Source organism: Quercus suber, unplaced genomic scaffold (genome assembly GCF_002906115.3).
Source record: "Quercus suber isolate HL8 unplaced genomic scaffold, Cork oak 2.0 scaffold_152, whole genome shotgun sequence".
Taxonomy (NCBI): Eukaryota; Viridiplantae; Streptophyta; class Magnoliopsida; order Fagales; family Fagaceae; genus Quercus; species Quercus suber.
The window spans coordinates 517,254-534,340 of record NW_027069613.1 but is presented as its reverse complement, the minus strand read 5'-3'; the positions used below and the strand labels follow the sequence as shown (position 1 = coordinate 534,340).

At 34.9% G+C, this 17,087-nt stretch overlaps 2 protein-coding genes and 2 non-coding genes across 4 annotated transcripts; 3 read left to right on the top strand and 1 right to left on the bottom strand.

Moving 5' to 3' along the window:
- Window positions 1–2,134: 2,134 nt before the first annotated feature.
- On the top strand, window positions 2,135–2,357 carry LOC112012972 (small nucleolar RNA U3). The gene has a single exon (XR_002883052.2). It is a non-coding gene; the product is annotated as a small nucleolar RNA U3 (small nucleolar RNA).
- A 3,497-nt stretch (window positions 2,358–5,854) lies between these two features.
- On the top strand, window positions 5,855–6,070 carry LOC112012971 (small nucleolar RNA U3). The gene has a single exon (XR_002883051.2). It is a non-coding gene; the product is annotated as a small nucleolar RNA U3 (small nucleolar RNA).
- Window positions 6,071–8,538: 2,468 nt separating this feature from the next.
- On the bottom strand, window positions 8,539–10,789 carry LOC112032607 (uncharacterized). Its single transcript, XM_024065373.2, has 2 exons — window positions 10,657–10,789; window positions 8,539–9,573 (listed from the first exon to the last, which is right to left on the bottom strand). The coding sequence occupies exon 2, from the start codon at window positions 9,547–9,549 to the stop codon at window positions 8,875–8,877; it is 675 nt and encodes a 224-aa protein (XP_023921141.1). The 5' UTR covers window positions 9,550–9,573; window positions 10,657–10,789; the 3' UTR covers window positions 8,539–8,874.
- A 456-nt stretch (window positions 10,790–11,245) lies between these two features.
- Window positions 11,246–12,260, top strand: LOC112032606 (uncharacterized). The gene is made up of 2 exons (XM_024065371.2): window positions 11,246–12,011; window positions 12,094–12,260. The coding sequence occupies exons 1-2, from the start codon at window positions 11,246–11,248 to the stop codon at window positions 12,258–12,260; spliced, it is 933 nt and encodes a 310-aa protein (XP_023921139.2).
- The last annotated feature ends 4,827 nt before the right edge of the window (window positions 12,261–17,087 follow it).

Below are 17,087 nucleotides of genomic sequence, written 5' to 3'. Positions count from 1 at the left end.
TCTATTACCCCTGTTCTCTTTCCTCCCCTTTTGTGACTAACCACACTTTCTTATCCTTCCCTCTTATTTATAGTGCTCAGCTCAGGCGTAGGTTATCAATGCTCTCATGTTTGTGCAACAGAGGGTCCAGTAGGATTTTCTCTAAGTGGGAGGTCAGGTATGGGTGGCTTTGGGACTTGGTTCCCACCTTCGTCGGCAGCTCGGCAGAGTTAGTGCGTGCTTAGTGCTATGGAGGGTCCAATTAGGGGGATGGTAAGTGTGAGTCTCGGCCTGGGTGGCTTTGGGACTTGGTGCCCACTTCAGGTTAGAGCTGGGTAGTGGCGCTTGGAGGGCTTTCTTTGAGCCGAACAAAGTTGATGCGCCGTTTAATGACACCTCCGAACATGCTCGGTAAAAAATATGCCAATCATAACTTAGCAGTGAAGCCCGGCACTCCCGAGCTGTGATAGCGAGGGTTGGGCCGTAGGGTGAATGAGGATTGGGCCCAATGACCGCGTGTTTTGGAGCGGAGACTAGGGGCTGAGTAGGCCCAACAGTTCGGACGCCGCACAGATGATTATTTCGATAAAGTCAAACTGAAGACACAATTTTCACCTCAAATTATTTAATTTTTACATTTTCTCAAAGTTATATTTTTATTTTTATCATTATAGTTATCAAATTACCCTTTTTTTTGTTTTATATATACAATTTTTTAGTGTCGTTAATTTTTTTTTTTTGGGGAATTAGAGTAAGGTGTCAAATAGGATATGACAATATAATTATATTTATATAAGAGAATATATGATAGCCTTTAACTTTTGAGTCAAGTGCCTTGCTAGATGATTAACTTGAAATAGTATTAAGAAAAAATATTATATCGTTTCTTTAAATAATATTTCATTAATGCTGAATAGGGTGCAATTATTATTTTTTATGTATTAATTTATTCTTGAATTTATGTGTATTTCATGTTATTATATGATGATATGTATTTTGTGTTCAAACCCAAACTTAAAGCACTCACATCAACCATGGTAAAATGGCAAAAGGGCCAAATTTCGTTTATCCAACCCCAAAAATTAACCACATTAGCTTATTTATAAATTGTGCAAAATGCATTTTTGTTATGGTACTTGTGCAAATATACACAAGCATTGTAGTTGTGCATTTTAATTTTTATTCTTTCTTTAGGATGAAGGAAGAGACAAAGTTTTGAATACCGTTCTACTTTGGCCAGAAAATCTTGTATCAGTATGCAAACCGAAATAGTAACCCCTATGTTTCAGGTGTTTTGGTCAATACCGGTTGAAGTTAAAAATCCGATTGGAATGAATTTTGTACTGATATATATGAAGTTATGAATAGATCTAGAGGAGGTGGAAAAAAATAATGAAGAAAAATTGAACCATTGAACAAGATGAAGTGTGCACAAAATGATAAAATATAAACAAAAAGAACCCACAACAATAAAACATGTTTGCAAAGAGAGGGGTAAAGATCAGAACGTGATCCTTAATAATTTTGTGAGGGAGATGATTAATCTTTCTTTTTTTTTGAGGTTAAATAGAATAAAACCAGTTCTTATATTAAAATAAATATAAATGGTTGATCGAATTGATGAATGCTCTTGGAAATAAAGTACTAGTTCCATCCTTACAACAGTTACAAATTCTCTCTTTACTTTTGTGACTAAGTTTTTTTTATGAATATTTTTTGTGACTAGTTTTTTTTAGAGAGTTTTAATTTATAGCGTTCGCTCTTGATGATACTCTTTATTATCAGACCAAGACACCAATCAATTTTTGATGTAGGCAGAGATTAAACTCTAGATCTCTTATTCAACTATCAGAAACTTCACTAATTGAGTTAACTGGAACTCACTTTTTTTTTTTTTTGACTAGTTAAATGAATATCACTTATTTTAATTGATGCCATTCTTTAATCCTTATACCATATTTGTCCTTGGGCAGACCGCAATGAATGGAGCGGGAAGCACGAAGGTTTAAAGGAGTACTATTGTCCTCAGGAAAAAAAAGGGTACTATTGTCAATCAGCAGGTAGTAAGATTCTGTAAACCAAACGAGCTTGTCCCATATCGACTAGATAGAAACTAAAACATCACTTTATATTGCACTAAACAATATTGCCAGTCACGACCTTACTTGAACAAGATCTGTTCTATTGGATCGTACTTCTGTATCCTTGCTCACTAAGGAGACGGGGAACTCAAGCCTGATAGGATGAATCATGGCCGCTCGATAAGAGAGTGATTAACGGTCTCTGATCCTTCTGTCCGGTGGATCATACCGTAGATGATCGTTCTCAGCTTGGCGCGCCAGCTAGCTGAGATGGTCGTGCGGCTGTCTGAACGGGCTCTGAAAAAACCCTTTTTGCATTTTGGACAATTTGTTTTTTTGTTCTTATTTCGATGTACACAAGTTGTTTGATAAATTTCCCAAGTGGTGTTTTGTTCTTATTTTTTAAGTCCTAATACATGAAGAGGGGTTTAGTGGGAAGGGAGGTGAAGAGGGTGATGCTGTTTTTTGCTTTTATTGTGGTGAGGTGTGGTTGTTGACCCTTGAACATTGCTCTTATAATGCCATGATACTTAGCTGCCAATGGCATTGGTAATGAGTCTGCTATTAGTCATCAGATTGTTGCAGCCTACAAAGAGTTTCTGTCCTTTTCTTGACTTCGCAACAATGGCCATCCCTCCCTGAGCCCCTTCTTATGTACCCAAAGAATATGTCCTTAATGTGAAGGCATACTAGGTAGGGACTTATGTTCTGATTATGATCCGTTAATTGTTGAATGTACTAGTCTTACATATCTTATTCTAATCTGGTGTGAGGACTTTTATGCTCAAGTTTTTCCCAACTTGTTAATTTGGGTACAACTAAATACACAAGTGAAAGGTTATTCATCAAGCCTCTATCCTCAAGCTGTTATAAAAGATTTTACTAGCTTAGTCAAATAGAACGAGACAGTGACATCTGCTTTTGATTTCAGAAACACATGTAATTCCCAATTTTCTATTTGTCTATGTAAACTAAATGAAAGAAGCGAGGGTTAATCTAAAATAATAGACAGGGAATGATTCTGGTTAACAAAATTCATACTAATTTAGCGGCAAGGCAAGGAAGGAAGCCTCAAGGGAAAAAGAAACACAGCTAATAATGAATGTAATCCTCATAATTCTAGTCATTTTATTTTTCCTGAGCAAAAGTAAAAATGAAAAAGAAACACAGTCGATTGAAGGCTGTGTTGTACATTGACACGGAGGTTAATGGTGTCCCATTGAAGGTATCTAGATGGTGAAATATATCTTTGGAAGAACCAATTCATTTCAGAGTAATGTGAGATCACTAAAGGCTATAGGGTATCTTGTCACTCTTGTTATCCTATTTATAACATCTTACTCTTCTGGGCTGCCTTACTTTCAAACACATTTCAATGAGATTTATGCAGGCATATGATATGTAACAGAAAAATATTGGTCATTTTGAGTTATGCATCCCCCCTTCACACCTTCTTGTAAGTTCCATTCCACCCGTTGATTGAGAACTGAGCAAACACTGGCTCTGCAAACTTATCTTTACCATGTTGCAGACATTTGTTGACAGTGGAGCTCAATCAACAATAATATGGAAAAGCTGTGCTGAGCATTTTGAATTATGTTTCCTACAAAAAAATCTTTCTCCCATCCTTTACTTAAATCTTTGCCAGACTCCTTCCGCCAATAAAACCATCTTTCATTCTGTAATGCCATTGGAAAAAAAAGTGTCCATGGCACACATCTTATTTGGTTGAAGAGATTCTGGAACTTCAGGAAGGAGAAATGAAGATATTTTTCCATTTAATTACAGAAAATAAAATTTTCGGAGATCTCTTTCTTGGTCAGTATGGCTTCCAAATCTCTAATGAATTGTTTTGGTTCTCTTGGCATGTTTAGGTTTTGAGCTGTTAGTTTTGTTAGGCTGGTCTATTCTGATCTTTATCCTTCTGATTTATCAGAAAAAACATGACCTTAACAAAATGAAGAACAATTCAACCATTGAACAAGATGAAGTGAGCACAAAATTATCAGATATAAACAAAAAGAATCAGCAACAATAAGACATATGTTCACAGAGAGGGGTAAAAATCAGAAGGTGATCCTTAATAATTTTTTGAGGTAGATGATTAATCTTTATCTTCAGTGCTTCACCGATTCATAATCATGAAATTTGCTGTAGAGAGAGTTAAAAGACAAAGGTGTTTGGAGTATAAACAAGAAGAACAAAAACGAGGGAGAACATGGCTTCAGAGGGGGAAAAAAAGAAAGAAAAAAAGAGAAGAAAGAGAAGTGGGGATGCCACGTTTTGCATTACTACAAGTGTAATGCGAGTGTTTTGAAAAGTGGTTAAGTAAAATAGAAAAAAAATTAGGGCTGCAAACAAGCCGAATTTTGTCAAGTAGTGAATATTCAAACTTAGTTCAACAATAAAATTATAAAGTTCAAGCTTGGCTTGAGTTTGAATTAAGCTTACAAATAATGTTTAAGCTTGAGCTTGTTATAAAGTATAAAAGTTTAAGCTCAGCTTTACTTGGCTTGATTCATTAGTCAAGCCAAGCTCAAGCTCAATATCATGCTTTTGAGCTTGAAATCTAACACAAGTATATTATTAAGCCCATATCAATCTTTTTCTTTTTCTTTTTTTCTTTTTTTTTAAATTTTAATTTTTAAATTTTTTTTTTTGGTGAAGAAAAATGGGAGCCTTTATAGCTATATTTTACCCCCAGGCAGGGAACCAGGAAGTGGCACGGAGCCTTATTTTTGCCTGTGTGGGAGTCACCTCATTTCTGAGTACACCCCCCACCTAATATACCCACCAACAATTGGCTGTGGAGGGGACTCGAACCCAAGCTTGACAAGCAGGGCCACGAAATCCCAACCACTGAACCAACCAATGTGTTGGCCATATCAAGCTTATTATCTAGCCTATTTGGTTTGGATCTGTGAACTCAACTCCTAATTAATTAATTTTTTTGAAAGACATGAGTTTATTTGTCAAAACTCATATCAATTTCATTACAAAACCTATGAAATAAGCGTAGGCTCAACTTGTTTTGTATCGAGCCCTAATGTTCATGAACAATATATATATATATATATATATTTTTTTTTTGCGTACTTGGGTTTAGCTCGCATAATAAATAAGCCTAAAACTAGAGTTTAATCTTGGCTTGTTTATAAATAAACAAATATGAATGAACTTTTTATCAAGTCAAGTCTAAGCTTTTTATGAACGTCTTGAATCATTTATAACCGTAGAAAAAATAGGTAAAAAATAGGCTCTTAGCTTAAAATAGATATGAATTTTTGATTGAATTGATGAATGCTCTTTGGAGATGAAGTACTAGTTCCATCCTTACAACAGTTACAAATTCTCTCTTTAATTTTTTATTTTATTTTTTAGGATTAAGTGAACGTTTAGATCTCACATCCAGCATTCACGTTTTATGTTTTTTTTTTTTTATGACCAGCACCTTAAGGAAAATGAATAGTATTTTGTGAGTGTGAACGGTAACCAAAAATTATTTTTTTTATTATTTTCAGTTTTTAGTTTTCAGCAAAATAAACGATATCTATACGCACTTTAAGTCAAACGAATATATCGCTTGGTTTTTAATAGATGCCACTCTTTAATGCTTATACAATATTTGTCCTTGCAAAGATAGCAATGAATGAAGTGGGAACTAGGAAGGTTTAGAGGGGTACTATAGTCAATCAGCAAGTAGTATGATTCTGCAAACCAAACTAGCTTGTCCCATATCGACTAGATAGAAACTGAAATATCACTTTATATTACATTAAACGGTATTAATGGTTACGACCTTACTTGAACAGGATCTGTTCTATAGGATCGTATTTCTGTGTCCTTGCTCACAAAGGAGACAGGGCCTTAAGCCTGGTAGGATGAACAATGGCTGTGCGATTTGAGCGTGATTAACGGTCTTGATCCTTCTGTCTGGTGGATCAGACCGTAGATGATCGTTCCTAGCTAAGCGGCTAGTTGGGATGATCGTGCGGCTGTCTGAACGGGCTTCAAAAATCTTTTCTTATTCAAAAAATGCAGTAGAAAATGGTGATTACCATTTACACAAATTTGTTTTGATGAAATTCAATTGCAATGTTTTGTTCTTATTTCCATGTACACAAGTTGTTTGATAAATTTCCCAAGTGGTGTTTTGGTTGTTGACCCTTGAACATTGTTCTTATAATACCATGATACTTAGCTGCCAATGGTAATAGTAATGAGTCTGCTATTTGCCATCAGATTGTTGCAGCCTACAAAGAGTCTCTGTTCCATTCTTGACTTTGCAGCAAACACAATTCCTCCCCGAGTCCTTTCTTACATACCCAAAATATATGTCCTTAACATTAAGGCATACTAGGGACTTATGTTCTGATTATGATTCATTAGTTGTTGAATGTAAAAATTATGTCAATGTACTTGTCTTATATATCTTATTCTAATCTGGTGTGAGGTCTTTTATGCCCAAGTTTTTCCCAACTTGTTAATTTGGGTACAACTAAATACACCAGTGAAAGGTTATGCATCAAGCCTCTATCCTCATGCTGTTATAAAAGATTTTACTAGCTTAGTCAAATAGAATGAGACAGTGACATTTGCTTTTGATTTCAGAAACACATGTAATTCTCAAATTTCTACTTGTCTTTGTAAACTAAATGGGAACCTATGAAGGCCTAATGAAAGTGAGTCCTAGTTGTTTCTGTAGCAATGAGCTTTGGGAGATTGAAAAGTGGGAGTGCATGAAAGAAGCAAGACTTTATCTAAAATAATAGACATGGAATGATTCTGGTTAACAAAATTTGTACTAATTTAGCTGCACGGAAAAGAAGGAAGCCTCAAGGAAAAAAGAAACACCGCTAATAATGAATGTAATTCTCATAATTCTAGTCTTTTTATTTTTCCTGAGCAAAAGTAAAAAAGAAAAAGAAACACGTGGTCTATTGAAGGTTGTGTTGTACATTGACATGGAGGTTAATGGTGTCCCATTGAAGGTATCTAGACGGTGAAATATATCTTTGGAAGAACCTATTCATTTCAGAGCAACGTGAGATCACTAAAGGCTATAGGGTATCTTGTCACTTGTTATCCTATTTATAACATCTTACTTTCCTGGACTGCCTTACTTTCAAACACATTTCAATTAGATTTATGCAGGCATATGATATGTAACAAAAAAATATTGGTCATTTTGAATTATGCACCCCCCTTAACACTTTCTAGTTAATTCTATTCCACCCGTTGATTGAAAACTGAGCAAACACTTTCTCGGCAAACTAATCTTTACCATGTTGCTGGCATTTGTTGACAGTGGAGCCTATTCGACAATAATATGGAAAGCTGTGCTAAGCATTTTGAATTATGTTTCCTACAAAAAGTCTTTCTCCCTTTCTTTACTTAAATCTTTGCCAGACTCCTTCCACAAATAAAACCATCTTTCATTCTGTAATGCCATTGGAAAAAAAGTGTGTCCAATGGCACACTTCTTTTTTGTTTGAAGAGATTCTGCAGCTTAAGGAAGGAGTCATGAAGATATATTTCCAACTAGTACAGAAAAGAAAATTTTCAGATATCTCTGTCCTGGTCAGCATGGCTTCCAAATCTCTTATGAATTGTTTTGGTTCTCTTGGCATGTTTAGCCTTTGAGCTGTTAGTTTTGTTAGGCTGGTCTAGTATGTTCTTTATTCTTCTGATGTATCAGAAAAATGTCCTTAACACTAAAGAGGACTTGTGTATATGCTCCATTAATCGCTGAACGCAACATTTAAAAAAAGAAACTGTTTTTCTTTTTCCCTTTCCGGGTCTGTAAATGTACTGGTACTATTTATCTTATTCTAATCTGACACAAGGTTATTTATACCCAAGTTCGTTTGAGTACAGCTGCCTGCATAAGTGAAGGAACATATAAGAAGCGCCTCATCTATATCGTCATCCATCAAGCCAGAATCCTAATGCAGTTATAAAATTTTTTACTGGCTTAATCTATTTGTTTGAAGCAATGGCATTGGTGTATGATTTCGCCTATATATGTAACACTTAACTATTATACTTGGCCTTGCCTTAACAAATGAGCAGCTATAAAGAATTAATGGAGGTGGTCTGAGTTGTTTATGTAGCAATGAGCTTTGGGTGATTGGAAGTGGGAGAGCATGAGAGAAGCAAGAGTTTTATGCATAATATTAAACAGGGAATGAATCCAGTTGACAAGCCCAATTGGGGACCAGGAATTCCTATCATGCACTTATCAGATAGAATCCTAACTTTCCTGTTCATTTAAAGCAACCAACCATCTAGCGTGACAAACAACCATGCCTTTAAGTCCATCAGTGATCCATCAGTGATTCAAGCATGAAGGCTATTTCCTCAACTTCCAATTAATTAATGTTTAAATTTGGAATAACTTCCAAAAAAAAAAAAAAATCAAGATCATGACTGGAAAGAAAACTAGAAAAGTAAAAGAGAAATATAAAGGAACTCAATATTCAATGGAATTAAAACTTCTTGCATGTTTAAAGAAATTTTGAGATGCGGTTACATAATCCACCAGCAAATCATGGCAAATACAAATAATAGCAAATAGAAAAGCGACCAAAAAAAAAAAAAGAAAAGAAAAAAAGACTATAACCTTAGGGAACAAAACAAGTCGAGTAGGGAATGTAATTCTCATAATGGTAGACTACTGGAAGTTGACAAAAAGGTCAAAATTGATACCAAATTACAATTCACACTCAGCATAGTTGAGCTAATAATGAACTATAAAATATCCATGTCTCAGGAAAGACTTTCCAAGTATCACAAGCATGAGAAAACAACTCTTTCATAAACTTTCTGCCAATCTTGCAGATACTGCTCTTAGTTTTGAATATACTTTTCCAGCTGGGGACCCTAAAATAAGGTTGCAAAGAGAATCCCTTGCAACTCTGATGTTTTTATAGGAACCTAACATGTGAATCTTGGAATCAGCAATCACAATCCTTGTCTTCGTAGCGTTTTCAATTGCAAACTTTGTTTTACCACCTTTACCAGATAGTCTTCCTATGGCTCGAGACAAATGTTCTCCTCGAAGGGTTTTAACATCCTTGATCTCAAAAGATTCAACATAGAGCTCATCCAAACGCAAAAGTGCAATGGCATCAATGACATCAAAACCTAACATGAATGCATGCACAAAATCTGCACACTTCTGTAGGTTACTAATGTCCGGTGTGTCAGTTCTGGTCTTCAACTCAACTCTTCGAGCTTTGAGATTCATTCGAATGTCAATCTTCATTTGCTCATATACTGGAGTGTAGATTTCCATCCATGCTTTCTTGAGAGGTGAGAACCTGTGTGGTGGCACATTGACCTTTCTAAACTGAACTTGACCATCAGACATCTCATGAGCACTCAAAGGCTTAAACTTTGGCTTCATTGGCAAAGACCCAAATTCAGCCTTTGGTTCAGATGGAACTGCTTCAACATCCATGGAAGTAGGGGCTTCTTTGGACTGCATTTTGTGCTTGTGCTAACTTCCAACCTAATAAGTAAATTGACAAAGCTTAATTCACAACTAGAACATGAACTATATAAAAGGATTGTGTTAGTTATAAGCTTATAGCTGTACAATCACAAAGCACCAAGAAATTACTAACTATGAAACATTCGTAAAACAGTTATTGGGGAACTATTTCAAGCAAATGCACATTTGCCCCTTTTTTGAATTATTAATCTATTACACCAAAGTCAAAACTAACATGCTCTGTTTGAGGGAAAAAAAATCCACTAAGATATTTACTTGGATTAAAAAAAAAAAAAAACCATTTTTAGGAAAAATCCTGTTTCTGCAGAAATATAATTGAGGATAGGTAAATCTTTTCTTTGAGTGCCCTCGGTCTAAAAGAGAGGGTGGAAAACTATTACGGGTTGGTGCTTCTATTAGGAATCCTAAATTCCATTGTCAAGATATCATGTTGTGGGGGTGAAAATCAGTTTGAAGGGAACGAGTTTGAGATTTATCATATGCAAAACTGCCTTATGGTTTGCTTTCTATCACCTGTGGCCGCTCAGAATCGGTGTTCTTCATCGAGGCAGGATTAATTCTGATGACATTATCATCAAAACTGTTAAACGGGAAGTTAAGGTAAGGGTTGCTATTGGGTCATCTCTAGTTCAGCTCTTGGATACTTTGTTTGACTGTTTAGATTTTCCTATCCTTGCCTAAAGTGGGTCGTTTCTTTTGAAACGAATTTGCTCATTCATCAAAAAATAAAAAATAAAAAATAAAAAATCATTCCTGGGTTTTAAGATTAGTATTGTCCTAAGCAAATTGGCAACAACAAAAAACGAAATTTACATATCAACAAAAACAAACCCAAAAAAAAAGAAAAGAAATAATAGCAGCCTTGAGAACCCAATTGGTTCTTCTACACGAAAATCAATTCAAGTTTGAATATTTCTGGATTAGATTCAATAAAGCATAAAACTTTACACTCAAAAAATTAAAACCCTCGGTTCAGGAAAATTTTCAGAGAAAACAGAGGAAGAACAAAATTAAGATTATGATTTTTGGAATCATAGATAAATCATAAAGAAAAAGCATAGAGAGAGAGAGAGAGCGTACCTGATCTTCCTCCTCTGTTGGTGTTGGTGCACTGTGAACACAGAGAAGGAGGCTCAGAAGAGGAAGAGAGAGAGCTAGGGTTTTGAGCGTCGATTGTCTTGCGTGTCTATATCATACACCATCTCACATTCAGTTAAAAAAAAAAAAACACAACTAAAAAAGTCACGTTTCTAATATTTTATTCCGAAAAAGAAAAACCTCACGTTCAGTAAGTAAAATAATAATAATAATAATAATAATAATAAAATACCTTTAAATTGGAAATGTTAACGAATGCCGTTAGGAAATTGGTTAAAAATTTATTTTAAGAAAATTTTAATATCACTTTTATGAGAAATGAAAAAAGCTGTCAAAATATTAATTACTTTTTTTCATTTTCCCATAAAAACTTTTTTTAATTGGATTGTTAACCAATGCCTTACGACATTCGTTAACATGACGCATTTAATATAAACTTATCTTTATTTCTAAATCATAAGAAATGGTTTAAAATCTTAAATTGATAAAGACGGTGGTGTGGTCTCCTAATAAAGACGGTATTTACTCTGTTAAATCGGGGTATTATATTGCCAGGTTGCTAGCCAAAGAGATGAATGGTATGGAAGGAAGTTCGAATGGGCAGAATAGGGGATTGCTATGGCCAAGATTGTGGAAGCTCAGATTACCAAATAAGATCAAATTGTTTGGGTGGAGGGCATGCCATAATATCCTGCCAACAAAAGATAATCTGGTTCGGCGAAGAATTATAGAGGACAGCGTGTGTGAGCTCTGTAACCAAGGATCGGAATCAGGTCTCCATGTTTTATGGGAGTGTGAAGTAGCTAAGGATGTTTGGGCGGGTAGCATGGGAAGATTGCAGAAGAGTGTGTGTGGGCAAACGGACTTTAGCCATTTGTTTGTGATTTTGTTGGACAGGTTGTCAAGGGAGGAGCTCGAAACCTTTATGGTTCAGTGTTGGCTCATCTGGAACCAATGGAACTCTGTTCTACATGGAGGCAAGTTACAGGATCCCTCTAAACTTATTCAGCGAGCTGCGGACCTGTTGAACGAGTTTAATGAGGCACAAGAACAGCTGCATATCTCCTCTCTTATCCATCTAGTGCGACAATGGGAGCCACTTGTGGGTTTGTCTTATAAGGTAAATGTCGACGCGGCACTGTTCGCAGATATAAAAGCTTCCGGCGTTGGGGTGGTGGTGTGCAACGAAAAGGCAGAGGTCATGGCGTCTTTAACAGCCAGAGGACCACCGGTACAAGATAGTGAGGAGGCGGAAGCTCTTGCTTGTCGGAAAGCATTGGAGTTCGCAGTAGATGCAGGCTTCATGGTCGTGGTGTTCAGAAGGGGACAACATGAATGTGATGAGGTCTATTTCATCTGGAAGTGCAAACAGATCACGGTTGGGCCACATTTTTGAAGATATTCAGTGTCTTGCAACAGGTTTAAGGAGTTTCTCTGTCAACTTTGTTAAGTGCAGTGCAAACACTGTTGCTCACTCACTAGCTCGTTTTGCTAGGAACGTTGATGATAAACTGGTTTGGATGGAGGAATCTCCACCTCCAGCTCTTCAAGCTCTGTATTCTGACTCTCTATGTCTTAACCAATGAATGATATTGCATTCCGCCTTCCAAAAAAAAAAAAATTAATTGTTCAAAATTCTTTCTTATTCCTTAACTAGCCACTGATATTGCCTGCCAAAAAAAAAAAAAAAAAAGTTAACAATTGGATAAGATAAACTACGATGAACTATCACTTTAAAAAAATGTGCCTACAAATTCTCACAAACACAACTTCAAACTTCCACCCATTATCATTAAGCAGTTATAATGTCCTCCCTCCATTCCTATCCTCCATAGTAACAACTATTTTTGTATGTAGCCTCTGTAATGAACGTTGTTTTATGTTTTCAAGATAAAAGTTGGCAATCAATGGGTAGAGAAGTTCGTGCTACAAATGATATGCCACCATTTTGAAGTCCCTTCATGTTAACAACCTGGCTGCTAAAATTCATTATGGAGTCTACATTCCTAACAAAGCAACATCATCTCTAGAGGTAATTATTTCATGTTGTCTGGATCTAAATATATGTTAGAATGTATTGTGGGAGTTGGATTTGGGAAGTGCCTTCCTAAGTTTAGTAAGCCTAGAGTCATATATTTAATTTTTTAAAGCATTCTGTGTAGGAGATCAAAAAATTATTAAAAATTTACTCAAACAACGTGTGCTCAGAGGCTAGTATACTATATATAATGAGAAATGCTACGTTCACAATAATTTTACAACATTTTCACAACATTGCATACCTGTCATTGCTAAGTTACAAAACACAACTTAAATAATCTGACTAGGAAAAGAAAACAAAAAAATAAAAATAAAAAGATTATGCCCCGTTTGGTAGAGGAATTTGAGTAATATTGTTTATAGTTTTTTAAAATACATGTAGGTGAAAAAGTGTGTGAAAAAATATTTAATGTTATTTAAAAACTGAAAATGAGTTGTTTAACAACTCTACCAAATGCACCCTAAGAAAACAAAACAAACAATCAGATGAAATTCAAAACACTAGTATATTTCAGTGAGGAGGGAAAGATGAGGTTTTGGAGAAGAATCTAGCTCTCGCACACCGGAGGCAGAGGGTAGAAGGCAGAGGCACTCGACTTCTTCTCCCTGCCATCGCCTATCGTCGCTTCTCTATCTTCCTCAAAACGGTGAGACCTACATCTCTCTACCTTTCTCAGGTTTTGTTTCTTACTGTAATTACTGAGTTGTGATTGTAATTTTATTGTTTCTTGCTTTGTAACCTTTCATTCTCATTGAAAGAAAGCTGGACTTCTCTACATTTGACACAATTTTTTTTTTTAAAAATCAAATCGATGATTGAGGTGGGAGGATTGAAACTTGAGGTATACATGATGCTCGCAAAGTGTTTGATACAATTCTTGAAAGAAATCTTCACCATACTGTTATACTTACTATTATACTTGACCATGCTTTAATAGAAATCTTGACCATGCTTTAATAGATAAGTATAATATTGTTATATTTTGTTTTGAAATATTGTGCATTATATAATTTAGATTGCAGACACATGGAAGAAGAAATAACAAGTGGTTCTAGGCTTGGAGAGTTGAATGAGCATAATAGTGATAATGAAATGGAGGATATAGTGGAATTTCAATGCACTTGGAGGGTCTTGTGTGCTTCTCTCTTCAATCTTTTTAAAACAATAATACCGATTTATGTTTCTAATTGATGAGCTTTCTCTTTTCATTTCTGCATTGTAAAACAATATATAGTGATTATGAATCCATGAGACATTCAAATGTTTCATTAATTGTATTTAAATGATGTAAGTTTTTTTTATTAGTAAGTTGTACATGTAATGAGTGGGTCCTCCACTCATCTTGTAGGAGGAAAAAGTGTAATTTGTGTTAAAGCGAATTGGTTTATCATTACCTTGATTCAGTTTTCAGACAAGAAGACATGGATGGAAAATAGAATTGCAATTGGATACAAGTGGGATTGTTGGTAATGGTGAGCAAGAGAGTTTTAATGGCAACGACCATGAACTTGGTTGCAGTTGATAATTACTTAGCACAAATAAACTATGAAAGCATGGTGCTAATTTACAAGTCATTGACCTGACTTGTTTGATGGCCTTTGGCTCTTGTCCATGTTGTCTTATTCATATGACAAAACATTCATGATTTTAACTAGTTCATGATAAAAAATAAAAAATAAAACATGAGCATAGAAGTGAATCCTTTTAGTCTTGGCTTGTAGTCATAATCTTTTAGCTTATGTAGTGCTTGTGGAAGGGTTGAAATTTTTAGTTTGAGTGAAGAATTTGGCTGATGAATATTATGAGAATAACGATATCAAGGAAAGTGAATTTAATGGTTAGCTTATAATCTTTCGAACTCTAATTTCCAAGAAGGAAAATAAGGAAAATGAAATAGCAAGTATCCATAAGGGGATTCATGTGGTTTGCCCGCATGACATGATCACAAAAGTTTGACATGTGACCCATAACATCCTTGAAGTCATCTTTTAGGTATAACTGTTTCAATTTATCATTATTATTAATGGTAAATAGGACATGTGCCTCACATGGGAAATTATATATGTATATGAAAATAGAGGACAGAAGAGACAGAAATATTTCATGCCTCTTTCCAACAGCTATAGAGGCAAAAATTGGGCCATTTACATGTAATTGCCCTAAATTTAGGCATGTTTAGTTAGCTAATGGAACAATACCAAGCAATCCAAGGGCCAAAGGGGCCTAAAGTTCTTTGAATTTCATGGAAATTATAGCCTTTGGAAAGAGGCTGGAGATGGTCATAGAAATGACTCTCCCCTTTTGCCCTTTATTTTAGAGTGTGTAAATGCCCACGTGAGGTATAGATACTATTTACCATCAATAGTAATGGAAAATGTCATGATTATCACTAAAGCATGATTATATGGATCTGTGTGTCAGACTTAAAAGTTCATGAGGTCTTTGGGTTTTACAGGCAAACTGCAAGGGGGTTTTCTGCATTTTCCACATTATAGATTTTATAGGCTTGTAAAGTTAAGTTGTTTCTAATTGTTGATTGTATATGCATCCTAAATATGTAGTGTTATGATAAGTTCATCCTAAATATAAAGTGTTCTGATCACAAGTCTAAAATGCTATATTTAGTCCAGGGTATATGATGTTTTCTTCTTCTTTATTTTCTTTTGTCCTCACCATTTATTTGATTTTTCTCATATTGCTTTTTGGTCCTTCACATGTTAATGATATATATTTGCAATAAATTATCTAAACTTGAGCCGAATAATATCTAGTCCTCAATATTTTGAATTAGTGGAAGCAAATGTTGTTCAAATACTATGATTTATCATATTTTAGCTTTTACTAAGCACATAAATCCAAACTGCCATCAACCATATCTTAGAGTTGTTTGTGTTCCATTAATTTTCTTATTCACCAGCCAAATTTATTGTTGTGTTCTAGATAAACTAAATGTTAGTGCATTCAAATATTAGTTATTCCTAGCTATATGATATTAATAATATGCATTGCTTCTCTATGAAGGAAACTAGTTGACAAGGTTGCAATAGCTAGCTTCTTTGTGGTAGTTCCTGATTTTTTCCATAGTGACCCTGTCACTAATTTTAGTGACCCTAAATTTGATTGTGACACCTGGATGAAAGCTCACAACATGTTTAGTTTCTTGCCTCTTAGTTGCAATCTTCAGGATGGGCATATGAAACTTTGTGCAAGAATCAAGAAAATAAGTAGGACACACATCGAATTGTGTTAAGTCATTGAGTAGCATCACCGAAGAGAGACAAGAGAAGCCCATCTCCTTTGTAACCCTTATCAATGTCCTAAACCATAAGCTTTTTCTTCCTTCATAGAATGTATCTAAGAATACCTTCATGGAAAGAAATATAAGGTCATATGAAGATGACGCTGCTTATATATCTAATTGTTTGATGCAAATATTGGAGTGGGTAGATATCAGTGTTGCTCATCTTGCAGGTGTTATAAGTCTGACAGCTGGTCTACTGATGTGGATGACATCACTTTATCCAGTGAGAAGGAACAAGTCTGAGTTGTTCATTTATAGTCATCAACTATATGTAATCTTTATTGTCTTTTTTTGCTTTGCATGTTGGGCATTTCATTTTCGAATATTTCTTTTCATTCTAGATCGCTTTCTGAGATTCTGCCAATCACTTGGGATCTATTTCCTCTCATCATTTTTAATTGCTTTTATGTACATTGTACAATTAGATACTAGTTGGAAAATTTTGGTTAGAGTGTGAAGAAATTCTATTATGGTGTTGTCTGAAATGTACTTCATTTTGTAGATCTCCTAAAGCATGGAAGCTTAAATTCTGGTTTTGGAAGGCAATGCTATTACTATTAGCACCAATTCAAGTGGGGTTTTGTTCAAGATGTACTTCCACTAGTGGATATCATAAAGCATGGATGCTTAAGTGCTGGTTTTGGAAATTGAAATGCAATGTAGCCAAAGCTGCTATTTGCAATCATTTGATGTATTTGTTTATTTTGGGTGTTGATGTATATTTTAGTCATCTATTGTGTTGTATACTTACCGTTTCTTTGTAACAAGAGTCTATATTAGTCATAGAATTAGTCTATTAGATTTTTTTGTTAATTAGTTATTATAATATTAAGTGGATATTGTAAAATCAGTTGTGGTTAATAAAGTTTTGGAAGATTGTTTTTGTTTTTGTTTTTTCCTTTGTTTTGATATGACATATATCATTTCTATGATAATTAACTATCACAACTATTGTCAAAGATAGGCAATACTAACAATGATGCTTTTGTTTGGTTTCAAAATTTGTCACCTATGGTGGATCATCTTTGCACCTCAATAAAGAGAGATTATTTTGTAATAGACTTATTGCCT

Coding starts and splice junctions, on each gene's coding strand:
- LOC112032607 (XM_024065373.2), bottom strand. CDS start 9,549: ATGCAGTCCAAAGAAGCCCCTACTTCCATGGATGTTGAAGCAGTTCCA.
- LOC112032606 (XM_024065371.2), top strand. CDS start 11,246: ATGAATGGTATGGAAGGAAGTTCGAATGGGCAGAATAGGGGATTGCTA. Junction 12,012..12,093: donor CAGAAGGGGACAACATGAAT/GTGATGAGGTCT, acceptor GTCTTGCAACAG/GTTTAAGGAGTTTCTCTGTC.